At 41.1% G+C, this 25,599-nt stretch overlaps 1 protein-coding gene and 1 long non-coding RNA gene across 5 annotated transcripts in view; one reads left to right on the top strand and one right to left on the bottom strand.

Annotated features, from left to right (window-relative positions):
* The window catches only part of Thada (THADA armadillo repeat containing), a 294,393-nt gene that overhangs the window by 167,401 nt on the left and 101,393 nt on the right, over nt 1–25,599 (top strand). For all 4 annotated transcript variants that reach the window (XM_076942388.1, XM_076942389.1, XM_034514071.2 and 1 more), the window contains one exon: nt 813–981. In XM_076942388.1, the coding sequence (XP_076798503.1) occupies nt 813–981 (169 nt within the window). The remainder of the gene's footprint in view (nt 1–812; nt 982–25,599) is intronic.
* Nucleotides 22,627–25,599, bottom strand: part of LOC143443928 (uncharacterized) — a 4,584-nt gene continuing 1,611 nt past the window's right edge. Inside the window, exons 2-3 of the long non-coding RNA XR_013113372.1 lie at nt 23,999–24,088; nt 22,627–23,874 (exon numbers count right to left, since the gene is read on the bottom strand). This is a non-coding gene — a long non-coding RNA (uncharacterized LOC143443928). The remainder of the gene's footprint in view (nt 23,875–23,998; nt 24,089–25,599) is intronic.

Below are 25,599 nucleotides of genomic sequence, written 5' to 3'. Positions count from 1 at the left end.
GCCCGCCTTCCCAGTGCTCTGCAAGCATCACAAAATGCCACTTGTCTCTGGCTGTCCCTTGCTTAATTTATACTCTCTGTGTGAGTCAGCCCAATAGTGAGGCTATGGAGCCTCGAAGTTCATGTCCTGCCCTCTTAATAGGAATGTTGTACCATGTTGCCTGCCATTTGTGATGCTGCTCGGTGTGGCCTGTCCCATCATCCTATCAGTTCTTTAACCTTAACGTCAGTACCTGATTCATCCAGAAACACCTATGTATCTCCTGAGCCTTCCTGTCCTTGCTTTATGTACTACCACTTTTCTTGGCCAGGGCTCCAACTAGAGCTATGCTTTCCTGACTCCCAGGCTTTCTCTCCTCACTCTGTAACTACAGCACCAAGATCACTTGTTCATCATTCTCATCATTCTCTCTACACTGCCTTGGTTTTGCTCCTTGTTTCAAATGTGCATCTCATCTTTCCAGCCAGCATATAGGCTAGTCACAGATAGTCTTGCTGTGCATGGCACTTAACACAGCACTTTCTGCTCTTCATAGGTGTCCAGTTAATATTTGGTCATCACTAAGGAGCAAGCCATTTTTCTATCACCTGTTATCTTTTTTTCCTGTGATAGAATACATATGCTTGTGTTATTTTTAGCAAAAGCAATGTGAACTATGAAACTTATATGTGTATAAAGAAAAACATCTTTTGAATATGGAAAATATGTGAACAATAATTTCAAATGAGGTACTGATCCTGTAAATAAACATACACAAAGATACAGATATGGAAACAAGCATTGAATGATACTATGTTTTTATTTCTACCCAGCTGTGGTCGCTCACCTATTTACCGCTCCCGTGAAATGGCAGCTCGTGCATTGGTCCCCTTCATTATGATAGACCAAATACCAAGTACCATTCATGCTCTGCTGGATTCACTCCCCAACAGCACTGACCAGTGTTTCCGACAGAACCATATTCATGGAACACTTCTGCAAGTAAGTAAAGTAACTTTGTGTGACTTCCATAGAACACCACAAGATGAACTTTTGGTTCTTATGCATTCTTAGCATGTGAAGACTTAATACATAGGCTTTTAAGTTTATCTGTATAACTTATTTATTTCTACTTCTTAACAACCAGATACCTCTCAAGATATAAAGCATCAGCTTCCTGTCCCTGCCTTCTGATGCCTTCATTTTGCCATCAAGGACTCTTAACTCTCTGGAACCATTAGCTCACATAAACTCTTCTAGTCTTTGCCTTGGTCATGGTGTTTTATCAAAGCAATGGAAGACCAAGCCACCTTGCTGGCTTTTGTTTTAAATAAATATAGGATTTTATTGTTCTTTTTACTTAAGTACAACAAATGAATGAGAACTGATTGGAACTGTCCTATTAAAGCTCTAACTTTAATAGGACAGTTATTGGTATTGGGTAGTGTTGGTAAATCTGCTGTTCACATGGCTGTCGTGGATGCTCACCTGGCGTGGATAGGGACTGTTTTAAACTTCATGTCTACTGCTAGATTATATGCAGAATGAGAGTTGGCCTGGAGATCCCAGGACATACTGTAAACCTGAAGTCTGCACTACTGACAAGGGGGACTGTGTGAAATGGTTCGCAGTGTGCAGTTCCAGAGATGAACTGCCTGGTTCTGCATCAGATGTGCACCCTGCCCTATGATGCAAACACATGCCTGTAGGTGGAATGTAAGGTAGACCTATGGCTTTGTCTTCATGACTTGGTTTTTTATATATTGGGTAAAGATTTACTAAATGCCTACTATATACTGTTATGTCATCATCAGAGCATTAAGTAAGTCATTCCTGATCTGGACAATGTCAAGAACAGAAAGTAGGCAGTCCCAATGGAGCATGTTAGGTAATGACTGACACATGGCAGGGCCATCCAGTTTAAGGTGGAGAAATCAGGGCAAGCACCACAGAGGCTAAAAGTAGTTAATCAGGCATGGGGGAGGAGTCTTAGGCAGAAAGAACATCACAGAATGAGGTGGAGGGGAAGGCAACATGCCTGGGAACAGTAACTTCTGGGTGACTGAAACTCCACCTTAGTGGTTCTCAGTACTTTACACACTTAAAGTTAATGAGGATCCCAAGCAGGTTTCACCTTTCATTGTTTACTTATACAGTAAAAATGAGATAATATCAAGACATAAGAACCCAAAGCACATACTCTTTTATCACTGGGAAGACATCCTCACAATCCAGGAAAAATAAAGGAGACAATCATCTTAGTGTCATTTTAAAGTAACTTCATCCGTGGGCCTTCTAAAAAGAGTACACACATACACTCACACCTGCTGGGGTCTTAATTCAGAGTGGATCTCAGATCATCTGCTCTGTAGTGTGTGTATTACAGGCTTTTGTTGGGAGGGGAGCAGTGTTTGAGGGCAGGCTTGTACTCGAAGGCACCCAGGTGGCTGTCAGAGGACAGCCCCAGAGGTCATTCCTCACCTTCTTTCTTGTTTGAGAGGCTCTCTGCTCTATACACCATGGCGCTAGCCTGCAAGCTTGCGGGGGGTTCATTCCCTCAGGTTGTACCTCTGGATTTTTACCTTTGGGTATTCAGACCAGGTCCTCATGTTGTATGGCGAGTATTTTACCCATAGAACCATATCTCCAATCTCATGTGGTTCTTATTATAAAGCCTTAAGCATTTATACCCTTTGGGTCCTTTCTTCATTCCTATGCTAAAGAGAAGCATGGGTTATCTTGGCCTTGGAAACAGGCTATAAAGGCCCAAAGATTAGCTTAGTCAAACGAGTTAGGTTTGTTTTTTCCTTCCTTCCTTCCTTCCTTCCTTCCTTCCTTCCTTCCTTCCTTCCCTCCCTCCCTCCCTCCCTCCCTCCTTCCCTCCTTCCTTCCTTTCTTCTTTCCTTTCTTCCTTGTTTTGTAACAAAAACAATCTCATAGCTTTTATTGTCGCCTGATAATAATATAAGGGCTTCTAAAACAATATTAATAAATGTTTCAGACTGTGTTCCCAGCAGAAGACACCTTTAAAAACAGTGTACTGCCTTCTCAACGTCTCCCGTGCTTGACCATTTCTAGTTGGAAACACTTTCTTCTACATCAGTTAGTACAAGGTTCATGTGCTCATCAAAGCTAGTAGCACAACCCTCTGGCAGCACACTGACTTGCTCACAGAGCCACAGCTGAATCAAAGACCTATTTTGCAGCTTCCTGAAGATCAGGTTGATGGGTAGTACCACCACCTTCTGTACCTTCTGGCCCTGGTCAAGATACACTGGTGGAAGTCACAAAGACCACCACATGAGTAGAAAGGTTGCCTCAGAAAACCCAAGGTAGAGCTGTTGGTTCCCAACTCTGCTGCTATTTCAAAGGAAACAGACTAGTTACAAGAAAAATAGCAAAACAGAATCTTGAAAATGTACACTGTAGAGAGTTAGGAGTACCCAGAGCATGAAAGATTGCAGCCATGCAGAGGTCTTTCAGCAGTGTAGGTGGAGCCACTCCTTTCTTTCTCCACTTGTGGCCTCTTCCATTAGCTGCCTCCTCCCTCCATGGCAGGCCTGGCTGTTGCACCAGTCTGCCCAAAGTGCCAGAAAAGCTTATTAGGGGAGGGAGTCACAGTATGGGTGCTAGGTGTTCACTGTGTGGTCAAACAGACTTTGTAGTTACTAAGGCTGTTTTACCTGGTGGAAAAGGAGTCAAAGGTGCTCGAGTCTGTCTGCAGTGTTGTCAGTGAGCATCTAAAGGGTTAAGTCGGGGAGGAGTCTTCACTTGTAGATTCTTCTACACATAGAGCTACCTTTGAAACCAGCAAATACTTGCACTTGGAAAAGAGATGTTAAGGACCTGAGAGGAGTGATACTCTCCATGGGACCTTCAGAGCCAGCTAAGTAAATACAAACTGTTAGTTTTTCAAGAGCAGGAAATCATTTTGTAATCAGAAAACAAATTCTTTCATAGAATATTTTCTTGAATTATACATTGACTTCTTTGAAGATGTTTACATAAACATATCAAACCCCAGAGTATTTCTTTGGTATACCTTAAAGACAAAAATGTGCTGATCCCTAAATTTTGGGGTCTGGGAAAGACTCAAATTATAGGGTGTGCAGAACAAGAACTTGTGAGTTCCTTTCCTAATCACTCAAAACCAGAGGCTCAGAATGGCAGTGCTGAGGTGGATGGAAGTGGTGCACACTGGGAAGGTGAGATTGTACAGTGGGTTCTGAAGAGCCCAAGGTAACTACGTGAAGTCTCAGTGGAGGCCAGAAGAGCCGTGAATATTACTCACTTGAGAGAAGCACTGGCAGGACCGCCCATCTTTGAAGGAGAATTAACTTATTATTGCCAACGTTCTTCGTTTAGGAACTTAATGTTATTACTGGTTCACTTATCACCCCTAAGAGGCTGCAGTGGCATGCAGAAAGTTCTCTTGTTGAGACCAAGCTTGGCCAACAACCCTGAGGAAAGCTTTGTTCTGATTCTTGTGTATTTAACTAACATTTTGATGTTTCATAAAGAAGTGTACAGCATCTGAGGGGAGAGTTTGAATTTTGGATTTGTTCATCCACCATGTCTTTTGTTCAAGTTTCTGATGGTATAATATAAAAGATGGAAGAAAGTTTTTTCATGAAGTATACCAGTTAGACGGAGCTTGTTGCAAGGTGAGAAAAGCATTTGTGTGTTTATCTGAATAGTCTAGACAAGTTGTTTCTGCAATCTAAGTAATCTAGCACCGCCGTTCCCTTGGTGTGAGAGCACAAGCAGCAGTCCCACTAATTGACATCAACTTTCCTTTTCTGTTTTACCAACAGAACATATCAAACACTAAAGTTCTTTTATTTTTCTCCCCAATTTGGAGACTTGATTTCTCCACCAAGGGGGCCGGGGAAGGATTCTTTCCTGTCCATGGAGCTCGGTGATGGTGCTGCCTACTTGTGTGGTGGGGTATATTAACCATAGATGTCTTCAGATAGCCTAGGTTGTCAGCCTAGCTTACCATTGAAGTAAAGGTAACACTTGATTCTATTCATGCTCTTACCAAGCCTGCAACGTAGCAAGATAGGTATCCCTTCATTCATTCCTTTCCCTGTCAGAGGAGAGGTGTACTTCACTCTAAAGCCCATGTTCTCTTTTTATAATGTGCTTCCTCCCTGCACTTGACAAGAGTAACAGCTTTTCATAACTAGGGAAATTAAACCAAGATTCTATCTCTTTTCTGGTTTTATCTGTTACTGGTTGGTTGGTCTCCTTAAATTGAGTGTGTTGTGATTGGTCAACATTGGAAACAGAGAGAATACCAGCGTTAGAGATTGTATGGGTAGGTACTTCAGTGTTGAGGGGGGTGTGCTGGGGGTCAAGGTCCAAAGCTCAGTGAGCTCTCTGTGGGCAGTGCCAGAGGGGTGAGTGAAGCTGAGGTGAAAGACAGGCGGCCAGATATGGCTGTGGGCATGAAAGAAGACAGAAATGAGGTGGTCTCTGCTTGAGTCAGGATCTCCACAAAGTTGGGAGCAGTGGACTGGGTGGGCAAGGACAGCTTGAGGACTGAACTAGAGGATGATCTTGAATCACTCTCTTGAAAAGAAAAGTAGAAAGCTAGAAAGAAGTAAAGGTGGACCAGTTTGCCTAAGTGTGTAAAGCAGCTGCTGTTGGAGAGCCGGGATCAGACAACCATCCCTTCATTATTTTCCCAGATCCAATCAATAGAGGAAATAGAAAGTCCAGGAGACAGACAGACTTGTACTATATGGTTACCTGAGTACTTATAATTAAATATAATTTAAGAGTTATTTCCATTTCTTAAAAGCATACCCATGATAGTCTTTGCTTTAAAATTTTTAATATATTTTCCATATTTCTCAACAGTACAAAATTTTGAAACATAAAATATTCAAGTTGTCCAGCAATGGCATAGTACTTGACGGATCCCTTTTGGTGACCTGTGTCCATTGTTGTCTTATTTTATGCTCAGAAAATATAATTTCAGATGGAAAAACAAAAACCTGAAGTATGATAGTGGCGTCAGTGCTGAGTGGATTACTTGCCAGTGTGGTTTGTTTTCAGAATGAGTCAGATGTCACTGAAAAGCGTTCATATTTATGACTAGCAATCAGGTTTGCTCTTTCCTCTTGCGGACCTGTGGTCCTGGGAAAGGAGAATGTATAAGTGACAAAGTTGTTCCCCAGTCTGAGAAGGGCTGTGGCAGAGTTTCTTTCATGATGTGACTGTAATGTGTCAATGTCTCTGCTGAATCTGCAGTTCTCAGAGAGCAGGGATATGGCAGACAGAGCTAGAGACTGCAGGCAGTCCCCAAGGTGGGAAGACAGGCATCTGGGTTAACCCAGGGACAACAGAGCGATGCTTTTCTGTTGCCTTGACATGAACGTCACTGGGTGGCACTAGGTTCTAGACCTTGTTAAAATGTACTTTGACAATGTATTGCTTTCTGGATATAAGCCCCCAAAAGTCATTTTTAATTAAAATGCTGCTTTCAGGGATAACTTAATCCTTTCCTTATAAACATTCAAAAGCTTTTATTTGGTGTGTATTACTTAGAGAGCCTTCTCCAAGTGTTGGAAGATAGCTCCCAGCTGTTGGGTTCCAGAGCACAGGCTGCCATCCATGATCAATGCCCTTCTGTGGCTTTGCAGTGTTCTGAAGGAAGGCTGAATATAAGTCAAGGCTGTGTTGAACTTAGAGACTAGCCGCTTCATGTTTCCCCAGGAGTTGGAATGGGGCCAGCAATGGTGAAAAGTAGAGAGTGGGCCTATATTTTCCCTGGTTGCTGAGTAGGATACATTGATTGGATGGGCTACCAATTATTGAGTACCTACAGACGTCCTTCCGGAAGCTGTGTGTTACTCCTGTCCTACTAATAAGGGGGGGGAAAAAGACTGAAAGAGTTTGAGATATTCCCAAAGTTATACAAACTGTAAATGGTGGCAGATAGAGCAGGGATTTAGTTCTAGGCTTGTTGTGTGTGTGTGTGTGTGTGTGTGTGTGTGTGTGTGTGTGTGTGTGTGTGTGTGTTATACTGTACTATACTGTACTACTTCTGTAGATGAGGAAAAGAAAATTCTCAGAGAAAAACCAGTCACTATGGGGCTTATAAATATTCAAGGTCTCAATAGAGAAATTGGCATTGTTGGGTTATTCAAGCATTATTGATTAATGCCAGCTTTATCTCAAGTATATGCACCAAAGAAAAGAGAGATCCTTGCTCAGGAACATTAGCTCTCAGGGATGAGGATGTAGCTGAGTTGGCAGAGTACTTTCCTAGCATGCTCAGAGCACATGGATTCAATCCACAGTGCCGAATAAACCTGTAATCCCAGCACATGGAAGCTAGAGACAGGACGATCAGTTCAGGATCAGCTTCGCTGCATAGTGAGTTCAAAGCTAGCATGGTCTACATGAGACCCTGTCTCAAAATCCAACAAAAACAAAAAGATCAGCTTTCATGGAGCTAATATCCTTATAGCCGGGAAGTAGTGGGGGAGATAAAATAATAAATAATAGGATAATAATATAATTTATAGTCCATATAGTAGGTGAATTATGTAGTTTCTTGGAAGCTATTAATTGCTTTGGCCTAAAAGAGCAGGCAGAATAGAGGAGTCAGAGTAGGCAGAGGAAGGCAAATGGGAACGATTAATGAAGGGTCAGAGTAGTCATTGTTGAAGTGACAATGACTGAGATTGAAGGGAGGCGCTAGGAAGTCAATTTTTTTCTCAAATTACACTGGTCACACAGATTTGTAAGCAGGTATGCAGATGTGTGTCTGGGACTGTCTTCAATAGAGAAGGACCGACAGAATGGGCTTAATGGATGAAGACTACTAAGAAGGTCACCCCATTTTAGAGGCACCTAAAATGAGTCCTAGGATCACAGAGAGTCAGGCCTGTGTTGTGACTATTCCATCACTTTCTCTGTTCTCCAGTGCGGCCTTTCATGTGCTGTCTGTGCCTGGGCTTGAGAGACAGAGTGAACTGGAGAGTATCTTGCTTTGACTTAGTGAATTTTTACTGAGTAGTTTTTAAGTATAAATGGTTGTGCCAGGTGCCATGGAAAACACAAAGAAACGTTTGTTTATAACATGACCCCCACCCTCATGAAGCTGTGATCTTCCCTGAAAAAGAAGCTGTCAACTTTGCAAGCTGCACAACAGAAGTTCTACGGCAGCATAGATATGTGTGCCAAAGGAATGCCGTAGTCACCACCTGAGGTGGCGTGGGTGGGATGGAGTGAGGGCAAGGACTTCGTAAGCATTGGGGCTTGGGGTAAACCAGCAGAAGAAAGTATTTGCATGGGGATCATGTGCTTGGCCAGTGTGTGATTTCAGGAGTGCCTTGAGGAGATTATGATTGGAGGGAAGGTATTTGTTAGCATGTGAAGCACTAAAAATGATATGAGACTTTGAGCTTAAAAAAAGCTGTTTTAGGAAAATTAATGTACATTGCAATAATAGTAGACCATGTGAAGATTCCTACTGCTCTGCCGAGAGTGCGTATGCGAGAGTGTCGGTTGTTTGTGCTGCACAGAGGATCCTCTAGTCAGCCCCGCCTTCACAGGAGCCAGAAAGAGACCCTGCCTATCGGCTTGCTGTCCTGCACACCTGCTTTGTTTGGAATTACATCCTTTCCCTCAAACTCCATCAGAAACTCAGTAAATCTGGAACAAAACACCGTTACACTGTCTCAGACAAAGAACTCTTTGACCATTCTAAAGGGAGAATTTGAAGTTCGTAAGTGGAAGGAGACACAGGATCTGCCTAGATAGAATAATCTAGTGCTTCTGTAAGGTCATTTTTCATCTCCATCTTGCTGGCCCCTCCCAGTCCTGTCATTGTTACTGTTTTGAGTCATTTTATTACTCAAGATAATTCTGAGTGTACTTGAGAAACCCATCAGAACAAAACAGCACACTGTCTACAGTGTGGGGCTGTCATTTCCCAGTATTCCTATCGAGTAGCACATAATACATAGGCCCATTACATGATGGAAATTTGGGGGTGTTTCCTATCCAGTAAAAATATTATTTATTGCTTGTTTTTAGAAGATGCCACTCTAATAGGCAAGAAAATAACAACTCATTGTTTTTTGTTGGTGCAGTATTTGGGGATTGCATAGTATGTCTACTTATTCTGTAGACCTTGGGTTCATTTAGGATGCCCAGTTTATTTGAGTTACTAAGGAATTGGTTGCCTTTTTTTAAATCGCTGTGGTTGAGAATACCAAGATAATTTGGTGGTCACCTTAGAGCAGTGGTTCTCAGCCTTTCTAACGCTGCAACCCTTTAATACAGTTCTTATTGTTGTGGTGACCCCCAGCCATAACATTATTTTCTTTCTGCTTCATAACTGTCATTTTGCTAATGTTATGAATTGTGATGTAAATATCTGATATACGGGTTATTTAATATGTAACTCACAAAGAACTCTGCTCTAGAGGCTTGCAGTAAAGTGATCCCAGGGGCTCAAAGAAAGACTCGAGGATGCCAAGCTCATCTCCTGCTCTATAGCACATGGCTGTCCAACACTCTTCTGTATTACACTGCTACTGTATTTTATCCCTTTTCACCTAAGCATCTACTTTTTGTTGAAAACATTTGCTCCATGGTACCTGTGGGTTCCCTCCATTATTCTGTGGGACAAGATAGGGTACAGCTCTCTTAAATACTCACGACCACGAAAACTCCACTTCTGACCTAGGGCGAGTCTGTGACTCAGCAGGCTAACATGAGAAGAAATCCCAGTGGAAGCTCCAGATTTCCCTCCTTGCCTCATCCCTCAACCCTACCTATCCACACATACAAAGGTGCTGCGAGCATACAAGCTAGTTCCTTTTAAAATTTTAAACTTTACCTCATTTCCTGTCACAGCTTGCCTGTGATCCACTTGAACCATGTTGTTTTTTGTTTTTTTGTTTTTTTAAACTAAAGTTTGCCCTCCCCAGACTCAGGGATCTCAGTAAGAGCTTTGGAAAAAAAAAACCACATAGTTAGAATTTTTCTCACTTCCTGTACTTGAAGCCTGGATGCATTGCTGGGTGTGATAAACATCTGTCTCATTGAGCTTCTCCCAGGTAGGTGGGACTCATGTGGGTAAATCTCCTAAGAATAGAGGTTCTGCTAAAAACTTAGCCAGGACATCAAAATTGGAACTAAACCATATCCAGATTCCCAGATTTTTACCTCAATAAGGAGATTAGTGGATCTATGTAAGGATGCTAGAAATGAATGGTGGGAATAGTAAATTGGAAACATGATTCTTGAAAAATGTTATGATATGTAAGACTTTAAAACACTGTATACATTCCTGTCTACCCCTCCATCTCCTCCCCTCTCTCCCTGTCTCTCTCTTTCTCTCTCTCTTTCTCTCCCCCCTTGTCTCTTTCTCTCTCTCCTCTCTCCCCTCTCCCACCCTCTCCCCTCCCCTCTCCCCCCTCTCCCACCCTCTCCCCTCTCCTCCCCTCTCCCCTCTCCCACCCTCCCCCCTCTCCTCTCTCCTCCCCTCTCCCCTCTCCCACCCTCCCCCCTCTCCCCTCTTCCACCCTCCCCCCTCTCCTCTCTCCTCCCCTCTCCCCCCTCTCCCCTCTCCTCCCCTCTCCTCCCCTCTCCCCTCTTTCCCCTCTCCCCTCTCCCCTCTCCCCCTCCCCTCTCCCCTCTCTTCCCCTCTCCCCTCTCCTCCCCTTTCCCCTCTCCTCCCCTCTCCTCTCTCCTCCCCTCTCCTCCCCTCTCCTCCCCTCCCCCTCTCCCCTCTCCCCCCTCTTCCCCTTCTCACCTTTCCTCCCCTCTCCTCCCCTCTCCTCCCCTCCCCCTCTCCCCCTCTCCCCCCCTCTTCCCCTTCTCACCTCTCCTCCCCTCTCCTCCCCTCTCCCCTCTCTCCCTCCTCCCCTCTCCCCCCTCTCACCTCTCCCCCCTCCACTCTCCCCTCTCCCCTCTCCCCCCTCTCCCCCGTCTCCCGTCTCCCTTCTCCCTTCCTTCTCCCGTCTCCCTTCTTCTCCCTTCTCCCTTCTCCCTTCTCCCTTCTCCCTTCTCCCTTCTTCTCCCTTCTCCCTTCTCCCTTCTCCCTTCTCCCTTCTCCCTTCTCCCTTCTCCCTTCTTCTCCCTTCTCCCTTCTCCCTTCTCCCTTCTCCCTTCTCCCTTCTCCCTTCTCCCTTCTCCCTTCTCCCTTCTCCCTTCTCCCGTCTCCCTTCTTCTCCCTTCTCCCTTCTCCCTTCTCCCTTCTCCCTTCTTCTCCCTTCTCCCTTCTTCTCCCTTCTCCCTTCTTCTCCCTTCTCCCTTCTCCCTTCTCCCTTCTCCCTTCTCCCTTCTCCCTTCTCCCTTCTCCCTTCTTCTCCCTTCTTCTCCCTTCTTCTCCCTTCTTCTCCCTTCTTCTCCCTTCTTCTCCCTTCTTCTCCCTTCTTCTCCCTTCTTCTCCCTTCTTCTCCCTTCTTCTCCCTTCTTCTCCCTTCTTCTCCCTTCTTCTCCCTTCTCCCTTCTCCCTTCTCCCTTCTCCCTTCTCCCTTCTCCCTTCTCCCTTCTCCCTTCTCCCTTCTCCCTTCTCCCTTCTCCCCTCTCCCCTCTCCCCTCTCCCCTCTCCCCTCTCCCTTCTCCCTTCTCCCTTCTCCCCTCTCCCCTCTCCCCTCTCCCCTCTCCCCTCTCCCCTCTCCCCTCTCCCCTCTCCCCTCTCCCCTCTCCCCTCTCCCCTCTCCCCTCTCCCCTCTCCCCTCTCCCCTCTCCCCTCTCCCCTCTCCCCTCTCCCCTCTCCCCTCTCCCCTCTCCCCCCCCCCTCCCTCTCTCTCTCTCTCTCTCAAAAAAGTCTTTTGAAACTGGGTTTCTCTGTATAGCCCTGACTGTCCTGGAACTCACTCTGTAGAACAGACCAGCCTCAAACTCACAGAGATTTACCTGCATCTGTGTCCCGAGTTCTGGGATTAAAGATCACAACCTTACTCAGCTAACATACATTATTAGTGCCTCTTCTAGAAATTGTCAAATAATTACTTTACATATGTTTGCCTTTCTTTGTGTTTGTTTGAAGAGTTGGATAGTCCTGGGCATGTAACTTGGTGGGTGAGCACCTGCCTAGCATGTTTGTGCCTCTAAGTTTCATTCCTCTAATACTGTATATGGTGGAAGGTGTGCTACACATAGCGTAATAGAGCTTTTATTTTGAATAAACTCATGTTTTGGAAAACTTCATGTAAATGGAGGTTATAATTAACAACCTCCATGTGCTATTGGATGCCCTAACCCCCACTATTCAAGTCTTTCAAAGACTTGATTTGTTATTGATGGTGAGAAGGGTCTTACATGTAAGTTTGTGCTCATTTATTATGTCTTTTCTTTCTTGGAAAAGAGTTTCTGATATACAATATCAGTTCCTGATTGATAATTGATTGTTTTTAATACTGTTCCTATGCTGGAAAGTGGTATTTATCCATCAGTTTATTTGAGAAAAACATTAAGTCATCATCAGTTTATGCCTAGATTTTTTTAAATCTATTTTTAATAAGTGTTTTTAAATGTTTTAATGTCTCCTAGCCCGCCACCCACCAAAGGTAGTGGAAAGAAAAGGTTAATAAAGCAAAGGAGGATGTGGACTGTGGGGAGCCAACAGAAGGTGGCTATCATCCTTGCAGACATCTTGAGCCATATACCCTGACCAGAGACTTGATTGCATTAGTCTACAACAGCTGAGCACACTCTGATAACATCTTGCTTTAGATACCCAGGATTTTCCCTTGGTGTGTGAGACTTAAAGGTGTGTGACTTAAGGGCGTGACTTAAAGATCAGATTTAGAGACAAGACCTAAGGGCATGATTAAAGGTGTGACTTAGAGGTGTGGCTTAGAAGTGAGACATATAAAAGGCGAGAGGCAGACAGAATAGAGGAACAGAGAATCAGACACTTCAGAGAGTACAACTTGGAGTAGGAATTAGGCATTAGGAGTACAACTTGAAGTTAGTTATTAGGTATTAGGCACTTGGCACTTGGAGGAAGAACTTGGAAGAAGAAACTTGGAACTTGGAGGCACTAGGGACTAGGAACTTAGGACTTGGGACTTGGAGAGAAGAAGAGAGACTGAAGAATAAACGGGATTGAATCACACTCTGTCTGGTCTCCATTCCTCGAGTCCGTCCTCACTCTCTCTCTTGCTGAACCCTGACCCTCGGACCTTAGCAGCTTGGGGCAGTGCAGGCTAACAAGTTAGTCCCCAAGGCTTTTGGCAGTGCGGTCCCAACATTGACAGACATTTGGGCCCCCAAAGGTGGGCCAGCTTGGTTCTCAACAGTGGACCTGTCAGAAATAGTTCTTTGTAGCAATTCCAATCTGCGTTGTCAAGATATTACTAGTACAGTTTACACGAATCAGCAGCAGCAGCTGGATCCACTCATAAACATCATTGTTGAATCAGTAACAATAGGACTCAGAAATATTATTTACAAATCAGCAGTGGCAGGTTGATCGAGAAGAACCTGTAAGGCTCTGCCAATTGGCCCAAATCCTCAGAAGCAGCAAGAAGCTGCCAGAACAGCATCACAAGTTTTTTGGTGCATTTTTCTCTATGAAGTCACAACAGATAGTAACTAACAAAGAAGGGTAAGGTGTACCAATGCCATCCAGTGTCGTCAGTGAAGACCAACATCAGCAAAGCCCAATGTTGAACAGCAAAGAATGCAAGGGGTAGCAATATCATCCAGCGTTGTCCACTATAGGTTTTTTCACATCACATGTTCTCTCAAGTATCTGCTTTAGTAAAACATGCCCCTTTTTTAGGCAGCCTTCATAAAAACACATCTGTCCTCAGCAAAACATCTTCCCACATTTCTACTTCAGCAAAAGTATCCTCTCATAAGTCAGTTTCTAAAAAAAAAATCACATAACACAACTGAGTCTCCAAAGAAACCAGAAATTTTCACCTCACATCAGGTCTTATTTTCAAAGGTTTAGAGAAAAGATACATGGTAGTAATCTATTAAAATTCATGTTTGAATATACAAACTCTGTGTGGTTATACACCAGCACATGCACACTTTAGCACCAGAAATTAATCTCATGTACTTCTAAGGAAATGTGGAGCGAAGTAGGGCTATGACATTACCCACAAGGTAGCAGATTTCTGAACAGTTCAATAGCATCGCTCTTGTAGCCCAGTCTTTGCCCTGGGCCTCACTCCCAGGACTTCCATGCCTCTGCACAGGGATACTGTTGCAGAAGTCTTCGCGATTGTGACATTGCCTATTATGAGTCAGCGTATAATACACTTTGTTATTCTTCCCTACGTCCATTACTCTGTTTGTTGTTTCCTGAATTTTTACTCTTTTCCCAAAGGAAACACAAAGTGAATAGACATGAGTTCTTCCTAGTTGTCAGTCCACTTCACAAGTTAAATCTTAGCTGTCAGTTGCTTAGTCACAGAGTCTGGTCATTTTTAAAATTCAAAAGTGAGAGTAGCTTTGATGCTTTTTTTTTTCCTGATTTACTGTTCTTAGAGGCAGTAGCTTGCTGACCTTGTGCTGAGCACTCAATAGTTTACAAAGCCTTCTCGAGGTTTGGTAGGGAACCACAATCCTGGGATCATCACTGAAACTGTTAGGAGTAAGACCCCTGGGCCAATCTTAGTTCTTTAATTTAATCAGAGCCTGCATTTACACAAGATTCCCAGAAGACTTGCTTGTTTGCAGTGTCAAAAGTACGTGTCCAGGGCTGGGGATTTCACTCAGTCTGTAGAGTTTACCTAGCATGTACAAGGCCCCGGGTTTGATCCCATGTACACTGGAAACGGCATGTACACCTAATGCTGATGATCCACCATTAGAGAAAGGGAGGTATGAAGAGAAGTTCAAGATTGTTCTCAGCTACTTAGTGGGTTCAGGGTCAGCCTGGGCAGCAATCTGTCTTTAAAAAAAAAAAAAAAAAAAAAAAACTGTACTAATGCAAACGGACCTCTTTTAGTGTGCTCTCCTGGAGGCCAGCCCTGTAGGTAGATGCTTACCCTGAAGCCAACATGCAGCGTTTGATAATGCATCTGCTCACACGGCCAACAGAAAGCTGGGTTTGCTGCTGCTGACTTAGAAGCTAAGCTCAGTTGCTACTGCTGACTTTCATCCATCTTCTAGCATAGCCCAGAAAATAATGAGCTCATGCAAGTTGTACTTGCCTTGTATTTCATCTCCCAAGCACCCAGCACTGAGCACTGGCTTGGCTTGATGGCCCCAAGCACCAGTTTTAATATTTGGTAAGTTCTGTGTGGTATTTCATTTTATTTTTGTTAGTGTATAGTTTTATCTTTATTATTTCTTTTTTAAACTTTTTCTGAGCTCATCCTATGGTTTCTTCAACTAAATTTTGAAGCTAGGTGAATATTTCGTCTTAGCTCTACCTTACATCATCACTTTGTGACACTTCCATTCTTGTCCATATCTAAATATTTGGAGCTTTCTGTTAGGACTTTTTTCCCTTTAATGTATTACTTGAGTTTTTAAAAGTTTAAACATTTACATAGAAGCATGTTGTTAATTTTTCTTAAAATATGAGCTATATGCTCAGAGGACATTTCTGGTGACATTCCTTTTTCTGAGATTTATTGAGGATAGTTTTGAGTTACAATAATATGATTATTCGCGAATTGTCTATTTTAAAGACTATTCTGCAATATTACACCATCTTTTTCTTCTGCCTCATAGCAATGTGAGTTGAAAATGATAAGCAATATAAAATTTTCTAGTTTTTTTTAATTCTAAACACTTTAATAATGTATGTTGTTTAAGAAAATTTAAGCGATGTTCTTAATGTCTGAAATTTTCATAATTTTTATGCTGTTTTGGAGAATTGTTTTTTTTATCACTAATGCCTTCTTAATTCCTACTTATGCCTTTTTGTCTCATATGCTATTTTTGTGAAATGTTGAGATTTCTTAAACAACTTTCTTCTGCCTTAGATTCTTAAATATATACATTTATACATACATATATATAATGTTCATTCCTTCTCTCATTAAATTACAGTTTTAGATGTCCTTTATAAATAGCATTGATCTAATATTATTTTTATATTTAATCTCATAGTAAACTTTTTGGTTAGAGTAGTTTTAGGTTTACTAAAAAGTGAAGACATTACAAAGGTTTCTCACTGTCTCTGTCCTGTGTTATTGTGGTGTTTTAAGGCCTTGTTTTTAATGGGTGTCACATAGACCGCTGGTCAGAAAGTCCCTCCATTTGAATGTGTCTGTCTTTTGGATTTTGGTGCATTGTTTTGTGACTAAGCTAGGGTCTTTAAACTAGGGTATGGAGATGGAGTCACAAAGATAGTTGCCATTTATAGTGTGTCATAGCACAGGTGTAGCTGACACATGCTGTCAGCATGGCTTAGAGGTGATGTTTGCTAGGCTTATCCACCCTTGCCCCTCTTTCCATTCTTAGGGAGGAAGTTAGGAAATGCAGCATGTACTGAGAAGTGGAGGAAAAGAAGTTGATTTTTATTTCTTTGAGGTAGGTATCTTCATTAATGGGTAATTAATTCTCAGTGGAAAATCAGTTAATTAATTGACATTTTCAACCATTTATTTATGTCAGTATGGACCCAATAGGTATTATCTTTTTTCCCAAAACCAAGGTTTCACAATTATTTTAATAGTTCAGAATATATATACACGCATGTACCTGTATATATGTACATGTGCATACATGTCATATAGGGTATTATCTTTTAATTTAGATTTAATCTAATTTTTCACAATTTATTTTGTTGCCCAGATGTCTCTGGTTTCAATCACTGTAAACTCAAGTTTGCTCTTGTCTCTTTGACATACTTCCATACTTTTAGTTTGATTTGTTGCTTTTTCTTTTCTGGCATTACAAAATGTTTTAGGCTCACCTAGGTCTAGAATTAGTAACCTCTCCAAGAAGCCCTGATTCCTTTTATTGTCAAATGATATTAGACACCAAAATCACAATACTGTGTACTCACTGCTACTGAGGTACCACTGTTTGTAGATGTGCTCTTTAAACAGAGTTAGGAAACCCACATAGATCTATTAACATATATATATATATGCACACATAATTTTTCTATATCAGTCTGTATTTACATTAAGCTAGTAGGAGACCATACTGATACCTTTGATTCCAGTGCAGTACTGCTTAACCCCTTTCCATTTTACTTTCTTATCTGTAGTCTCTCATGTAAGGAGCGAGAAACCGAGGGTTTATTACTTTTATATAACAGTGAGTTTCAGTATGATGCAGATAGATAGATAGATAGATAGATAGATAGATAGATAGATAGATAGATAGATAGATATAGATATAGATAATCAATCAATATAGATGTAGATATGGACCATACTCACCTCCACTAAAGATCAAGGTCTTTCTGGCCAACCCTGTTATCCCTACAATCTGGTCCTGGCACTTACAGAAACAGACTTTCTTTTTCACAGTAAAAGTAGATAGAGGTAGGCATGCTATGTATATCCAGGCTTCTAGAGGCTCTGTCCAGACCTGAGTGTCCATAATTGTCAATATCTGACTTTATTCTCATTTGGCACTTGGGCCTCAATCAGAAAACAGCCAGCAGAATGCTAACTCTTGACTTCAAGCAAGGTTAAATTGTGTTGCTTCAAAGTAATACTGAATTAGGCTGTACATACTTAACACATGGCCTTCAGAAATGGAGCTGAACATTTAGAATATCAGTCTTTATTGTGTGGTCTGAGGACAGCCAATAAACCCATAGCACCAAATTTAATTTGGAAAGAGATACTAGTTCTATATGTTTTTCACTGTAAAATCAAAGAGAACTTTGAAAATGACTTGAGCAAACCAGAGGCCATTTTTGAAAAGTAATTGATACTACTTTTTAAAAAATGGTAGCTCAGTTGTCTCAGCTACTTGGGAAGGATCTGAGTTCAAGACTATGCACAAGACTGTGCCCTGACGGTTTAAATGTAGCAAGGGAGGGAGAAGCAGGCAAATATAGGTGCTTTCTCAGTCGTCTCTCCACATACCAAAGGGTTTCTGGTTATGAAAAAGACAGACCCAGAGAAGGGCTGTTGTGTTCCCTACAGGTACTACTTTAGCCATGCTGTAAATGTTGGCTCTAGGCTACACCAGAGCTAACTTGGCTTCTGGGGCCATGTGCTCTGAAGTAGCTTGCACAGCGATGGTGGTTTCTGAGTTAAGCTGTGAATACTGAAACAGGTGATTTGCTTGCTTATGCTTTGTTTTCTTCCTCTTCCTGGAGTCTTTGCTGGGACAAGCTCTCCTCCTGCTTTCTTTGCTGTCACCCCTATCAGCAGTTCTGTAACAGGATTAAAAGGATACCACAATTTCCAAAAGTAGAAGTTGAAGAGGCTTTTACTGCCCAGCAGAGGGAAATCAAAATATTCAGTATTCTATTACTTGGGGTACAGATTTTCAGTGGCCCACTTTGGAACTTTGTATGTAGTGAATGAAGATGGTTACAGAATCACTTTTGTATAAAATTCAGTTGGAGTTCATTGGAACTTTATCTGAACAGTTTTTTTAGAAAGAATTTCACATAAGGTAGATTATCTGTTGTCTTCTAATAACTGGAAGGATAAAGAACAAATCAGCAGGGACCCTAAGTGTTTTTACCATTTTAAAATTGAAAAGCATAAGAGGAAAGGCTGTGTTTTATTGTGGTTACTTTTTGGTTGTAGTTTGAGATTTAGCACTGGGTGTTTTGTTATTATAGTTGTGGTTGTGGTTGTCGTTGTTGTATTTGTGATGCTCCATCGGCATACCGTATAGCCTTATGAATAGAGAACCATGTGATGAAAAGAGGATTGCATCTAAGTAGGCCTGGACTTGACATTGTTGTCCCCTACTTTCTAGATGTTTGACACAGGACAGGCCATGTAAACTTTGAACAATAGCCTATCCTTTGATATATAAGGGTACCATAATTTGCATTGTTGATACGAAAAGAGATATTATGGTGTGGGAGAACTGGCTCAGTGATTAAGAGCACTTGTTGCTCTTGCAGAGGCCCTGGGTTTGGTTCCTAGAACCCATGTCATGCAGTTCATAACTGCCTGTGACTCCAGCCCTTTTCTGCTCTCTATGAGCACCTACATCCGCATGGCATACACTCACACATACATGTATCCACACAGAAGAAGTAAATAAATAAATGATCTTAGTTGAAAAGTAGAGTCATTGTATATGCAAGTTCCAAATACAGTGGTGGCTGTCAATTGTCTTTCATAATAATGATGAAGATGATGTGATTAGTTTAAAATACGAGTATAAAAAAACTATTTGTTACAAAATGAATTTTAAAATAAATACACGGATAAATAAAATCATTATTCAGACAAATATAAAATGAAAATGTACAAAGTTGTATTTAATTCATTAGTTAATAAAGTAACCAGAAAGATTTTCTGGTCTGTCCAATAAACACTTGAAAACTCAGGCATCAACAGGCAATGAATCATAAATTAACGTTATGATAAGATTTCTGAGTTTGATGTAAAACAGTTTAATATTCAACAGACTACAACTATTTATTTTGTTTCTCTGGGCAGAAATTATTGCCATTTCTACTTTCACAGCAGCCTACAAGTTTGCAAGTAACTTAATTAGATAAAGTTTTATTGAAAACTATGCCTCTTTTTAAAAAAAAAAAAAAAATCTATAGAAACTTATGTTTGTAAGAAAGACCCAAAATTTGTATTGTATTTACTCTCTGGCTCTTTATAGGAAATGCTGACTACTGCCTAAAAGAGTCCATGAGTCTTATACATATTTACATTTATCCCATAATGGTTACTGGTTTGCGTGTTATTAGAAAAAGTACTGTTTTTACATTTAACTCTAAAGTGTCCATTGCGTATATGGAGAGTAGCATTAATTTTCATGTGCTGACCTTATGCTGTGTGTGACTCTGTGAAGTTTTCTAGTCCATTGTTCCTTTAAAACCTGGATAACTCTATTATCTACAAATGAAAGTACTTTGTTTCTTTGAAGTTACTATGCCTTTTCTTCCCTGCTTTTTGTCTTACTGTTGTTTTATTATACTGTCAAATCACTTTCAGTGTAATATTAAGTAGGTGTGGTCAGAATGAACACACTTACATTTCCTAATCATAGAGGAAAGCATTCAGTCTTTCCTAGGTATATCGCTACATGTTTTTCTTAGATACATTTTATCAGGTCTAAAATTTTTCATTGTACTTTATAGTTTGTTGTAAAATTTTCATTATAAATAGACATTTATCTTAGTTTTCTACTGCTGTGGTAAAATCACCATGATAAATGCCTGTTTATAATCATTTTCAGGTTCAAGAAAGAAGTACTATCTATTAGTCATTTGGACGTTTTCTGCTAAGCTTGCTGTTTGGTACTGGGGATTGAGCCTCACACGTGTAAGCCTGTGCTTGAACCCTGAACTACCTGGTGCCCCTGGTTTGGTTTTGTTCTGTTTTCATTACTGACCATATGAAGTAATAAGTTAGCTCCTTTGAATAGAGCTTTATTTGAAGAGATTTCTAATGCATTGGAAATTTTTTCCTTATTATTTGTCATATCTAGCACTCTGTTTTTTAGACACTCATACTGATGGTCACACACTTTTTTAGCTTAAGCACTTTGAAGAGATTTTATGTTGTAAGAAAGTAACCAACAAGCAACCAGAAGATGGGAGATATGTTTGGATGGGTGGTAACAAAAACCAACACTTGGGGTCCAGTTATCTCAGCCATCAGAAAAACATGAGTTGTACACATCAGGCTTGGATCTTATAGTCCACCCTGGCTTGGAGAGAAGAGTAGGTATTTAAACAACTGGGAAAATTAACAGAGCCTGGAAATGGCAAGTGATTTCTTAGCACAGCAGAAAGTGATAGCAAACACCCTTGCAATTAAGTGGCCAATTGTATGTGAACAAACAAACAATTAATTGAGTCCACAGTCAGTAAAAGTTTGACAATTAGTGAAATTTGAAAGGTCTAATTTACTTTGTCAAATAGCTGATATATTAAAGAGTGAATTTGTGAAAGAATCAGAGTTTGAAGGCACAACCAGTGGTCTCAGAAGATTCACAATTGGGATTTTTCTTCTTTGTTCATATTTTATAAGAACATTTTCTTCCTGGACCCTTTTTAATGTAGAGGAGACTTCTTCTCCCCTTTACAGACAAGTGAGCACCATTGTTTACTATGTTCTGAGCACCCAGGACCTACTGTTAGAGACTAATGGTATTGGGAAGCTTCTGCCCTTCAGTCAGGGCTTTGAAAGAATGTTACCATACTTTAAACAAGTGTGTTTAGACAAGTCTTAGGTTATGGAGTTCTTTGTCAACTCTTCATACAATTGTTAATTAGGTGTGTAAAGACTCACAGGCCTGTCTGTATACTTCACATTTAAAAGCTTTACCTAAGAGTAGTAGTCAGGGTTTAGTTTAAAAAGTGTGTTCTCTGACCCCGGTGACCTCCTTTGTAATAGAGAGGATGTTCTTTATCTAAAGCTTTCCTCAAGGAGTGAAGCATGTGGTAAGCTGAAAACAAAGGGAATATTTTTTAAATGTTCCTTCAAATCACTGTGTAGAGTGTTTGGCACAATTGAAATTATAGTAGTTAAAAAGGAATATGGAATGGGTATGATTCTCAGCATTGACTTCAAAGCAGAAATGTAATGTTCAGTAATCATGTTCGTTGATAGTGATGGTCACTCTTTTGTTGCTATCTCATTTACCTTGACCTGGTGCTAGCAATTAAATAACACAGTGAAGATTTCTGGAAAACATTAACTTGTTCTTGTTAGTTGACATCGTGCTAAGGTTGATAGGAAGTAGAGTTTATAAATAACTTCGTCTATGCATTGATTTTGCAATCTATTGAGTTTCAGAGGTAAATCTCATCATGAGAACTAGTCAGTATTTACATGTGAAGCTTTTTGTTTCATGGAGAAGTCTTTCATCCTTTTGGAAAACCTGTAACATTGACATACCTGTGATATACCTTTTGAAGTTTTGTTTTCAGTAGTCTACAGTAAATTTGCTTCTTTTTTGTATAATTTTATGGTTTTGAACATTGATATTTCGTGTCTTTTGGGCTTCTAATTTCTTCTATTGCATTTAGCTCATTTATGGCCTAATCTAGAATGGACTTTATATTTTTAATACGTTTATTTTCAAATAAGCATTTTTGAACATTTGCAGTGCTCAGTGTAAAACTTGTATTCATTTCTGAGAAGGACATTTTGTATATCCTTCTCTAGGAGTACCTGCTGCTTGGATTTTGTAATGAATTGTATGATGCCAGTCATTAACTCTGAACTCCTCCCAGCATAGTAGTGGAGAGAGAATTGGATCAAACAGCAGTCTATGAAGAACAAAAAAAGGTTGATTCTGGGAAATTTGGACAGTTGAACCAAATAGAAGTTTCTAGAAATTTAGACAGATCCCTAAGCCTTCTTTCAGGCCAACATAATACAAGCCCCAAGTTTTTATTTTCATTTTTATTACCTGATTGAGAGGGGGACTTTAAGATACTGAGCCAGCAGCTAACACTGTTAGTCAGTAATAGAGCACTTACTTAGCATTCCAGAGACAATACATTAGAGCTTCAACACATACACACACATACATGTTCAGTTTTTAAAGTTCTTTTTTTCTTTTAATTGGATGGTGTTTTATTTAGTCAACTATTAACGGGTTTTTTAAAAAGATTTGTTTTTATTTATGTATATGTGTTTGTATAAGTATATGTGCATGTTTCCATGAAGACCAGAAGTTTACATTGGATGCCTTGGAGCTTGCATTACAGATGACTGTTAGCCATCCAAAATGGGTGCTGAGAACCAAACTTGGGTCCTCTGGAAGAACAGCTATGAACTGCTAAGTAACCTCTGTAGTCCTCAAGTCATTGTTGGTTAGTATGAGTTCCAAGGACACATGTAGGACTTTGCTGGGATAGCACATGATGGGTAATAGCGTGATATAGAGTCATTCCTGGGGCCTTAAGCATGACTAGGAACTGTGACCAACAGATTCACAGTAGAAAAATTAGGTTGTCAGACTTAATGAAATGTAATTATAATATTGTTGTTTACTGTTCAGTTATCAATTAATATTAATAATGTTACAGTTGTAACAGTTGTACAGTTGTACAGTTGTAGTGGTAACACTATTTTAAGTCCAAATTAATTGTAGACTTAGGATAGCTAGGATAGGTAGAATCTTTGTGGCCTAAGTATTTTGGCAAGATATTTCAGTCCTCTGTGGGGTAGAACAGGGGAAAGCTGCAAGAGTTGGTAGGCTTCCCAGACTTTCCTGGCATAGCTTTAAGATACGGTCCCAAGTTACTCTCCTAAAAAGTTTGTGCCAGACTGAAGTCAGACCCCAGAATCTGCTTTTTAAATGAACAACTTAAGTGGTTCTTATCATACCAAGTGTAGTCAAAGGTGAGGTAAGGGAGGTAAAGGGGGCTCTGTAAAAAACTGAGTTGAGGTAAAGACTAAAGACAGATGATGGTTTGTGTTGATTCAAGGGACAAGTCTTTCTCCAGAGTGACAGCTAATGTAATCAGTAGGCAGTATCTCTTGGAGATGAAGGGACAAAATGCAACGAGGAAAGCCTGCAGTTTCCACATCTGAACAATCATGTGGACAGGAAGCTCTCCCAGATTCCACTACATTATTTATTCTCCACCCCAAACCTGCTCTACTTTAGGAAGGGTAGGTGTTCCTTGCTCATTCATGTGGAAAGCAGGCATGAGTAAGGAGGAAGCCTTTGAAATAGCTCCCGGTGTCGTCCACTTGGCAGATGAAAGGGAAAGCTTCCAAGTCTAAAGGGCAGCTTGCTGGAGCACCCAAAGCAGGAGCACAGGGAACAGCTCAGTAGCAGGGCGTTTCATGGCCAGGATCAAGGGACATGAAGAAAGAACTGTGGAAATGAGCAGAGATAGCAGTAATAAGTATCCTTGTGTATGGCAGTCTTTTAAGGAAAACTCTTGCTCCCATAACACCCTCATCTTGATGGTCTGACTTCCATTCCAGAGCTGACTTACCTAGAGGGTTGCAGAGGGGTGGGGTGGAGGTTGCCTCTGATACAGAGGTGAGCTAGAGAAGAAAGTGCTTGAGTGGATGGGTTGTCTGACCTGTGGATGTTGAGAGGAGAGAGAAAATGTTGAACTGAGAGGAGGGGGAGGGGTTAGTAGTAAACGTTTGAGTAGATTCAGCACAGGTGAATAGGAGTCATTACCCAAGTGACAGGCGCTGGGACTCAGAGCAATGGGGAGATTCAGCACAGGTGAATAGTAGTCATTACCCAAGTGACAGGCGCTGGGACTCAGAGCAGTGTGGACAAGAGGTTGAGGTCAGAGGGCTTCGAACTGTTCACAGAGAAAGCACTTGTGACATGTCAGATAAAATGATGTCCAGCAGCATTTAAGAAGGGACTTGAACTTGTAACATGGCTTGCATTGACCACAACAATTTCAAACATGTTCTCTGTGGGAAGCAGAACTATTTTTAAATCTGTAATGGGAATATGTGTGCGATAGAGAACCTTTTTTAATGTACTTTTTCTAAGATTTTGGTCTGTGGGTTTTCTCCTTCGTGTTACTGGCAGAACAACCAGGGAGGCAGTGTATTTTAGAAAGCAGTAAATTGTGCTTTAATGTCTACTTATACATCCTAGTATCTAAGCATCCTGTGACACTCAGACATTCTCTAATCATCACCCAGTGCTGGTTGTCTTTTTATTATTATTATTATTATTATTATTATTATTATTATTATTATTATTATTATTATTAAAGGCAGCTGAAATGGAGTTTTAAGAATATTGGACTAATGCACGTTTACAGGACCAGTTAATCAGTCATCTGAAGTAAATGCATACATAGTTCGCCATATACTTTAAACAATTTATTTAAGCCGGGCTTGATGGTGCCTTTAATCCCAGTACTTAAGGGAGAGACAGATGGAACCCTGAGTTCAAGACCAGCCTGGTCTGTAGAGTGAGTTCCAGAACAGCTAGGACTATACAGAGAAACACTGTCCCTTTCAGCATGGTTCTAGAGTTTGGGCTCGGTGCCACCGGATGTAGACCACATCTCTGATCTAGAACCTATGGGATGTCTTCGGGGTCCCAGGCTCTAAGGCATTGGCCAACTGGGTCTATACTTCTTTTTGTACCACCTGAAGTCCTTTTAACCTAGCATACAAGTCACTGTTACTATGACAAGTAGGTTCAATAACCTCTCTTAAGGTGGTCAGAGGAGCGGGTACTCCATACAGAACCTCAAAAGGAGTTAAGTTAAACTTTGAAGGGGTATTTTTAACTCTAAAAAGAGCCAGAGGAAGGAGCACCACCCAGTCTGTACCACCAGTCTCCGTGGACAATTTTGTCAAGGTCTCTTTTAGGCTTCTATTCATTCTTTCTACCTGACCTGAGCTTTGGGGTCTATAAATGTAATGAAGTTTCCGATCAAACCCCAGGTATTTGGCCAATCCCTGACTTACCTGGGCAACAAAGGCAGGCCGATTACCTTAGGCACCTCGAACAGTAGAAAGATTTCTTCTAGGATCTTTTTCGCTACCACCATTGCCATTTCTTTCTTTGTTGGAAAAGCCTCTACCCAGCCAGAGAAGGTGTAGGATGTAA

The sequence above is a fragment of the Arvicanthis niloticus genome, chromosome 11 (assembly GCF_011762505.2).
Source record: "Arvicanthis niloticus isolate mArvNil1 chromosome 11, mArvNil1.pat.X, whole genome shotgun sequence".
Classification (NCBI taxonomy): Eukaryota; Metazoa; Chordata; class Mammalia; order Rodentia; family Muridae; genus Arvicanthis; species Arvicanthis niloticus.
Note: the sequence above shows the minus strand (reverse complement) of the source record. Positions and strands in the feature narration are given on the sequence as shown.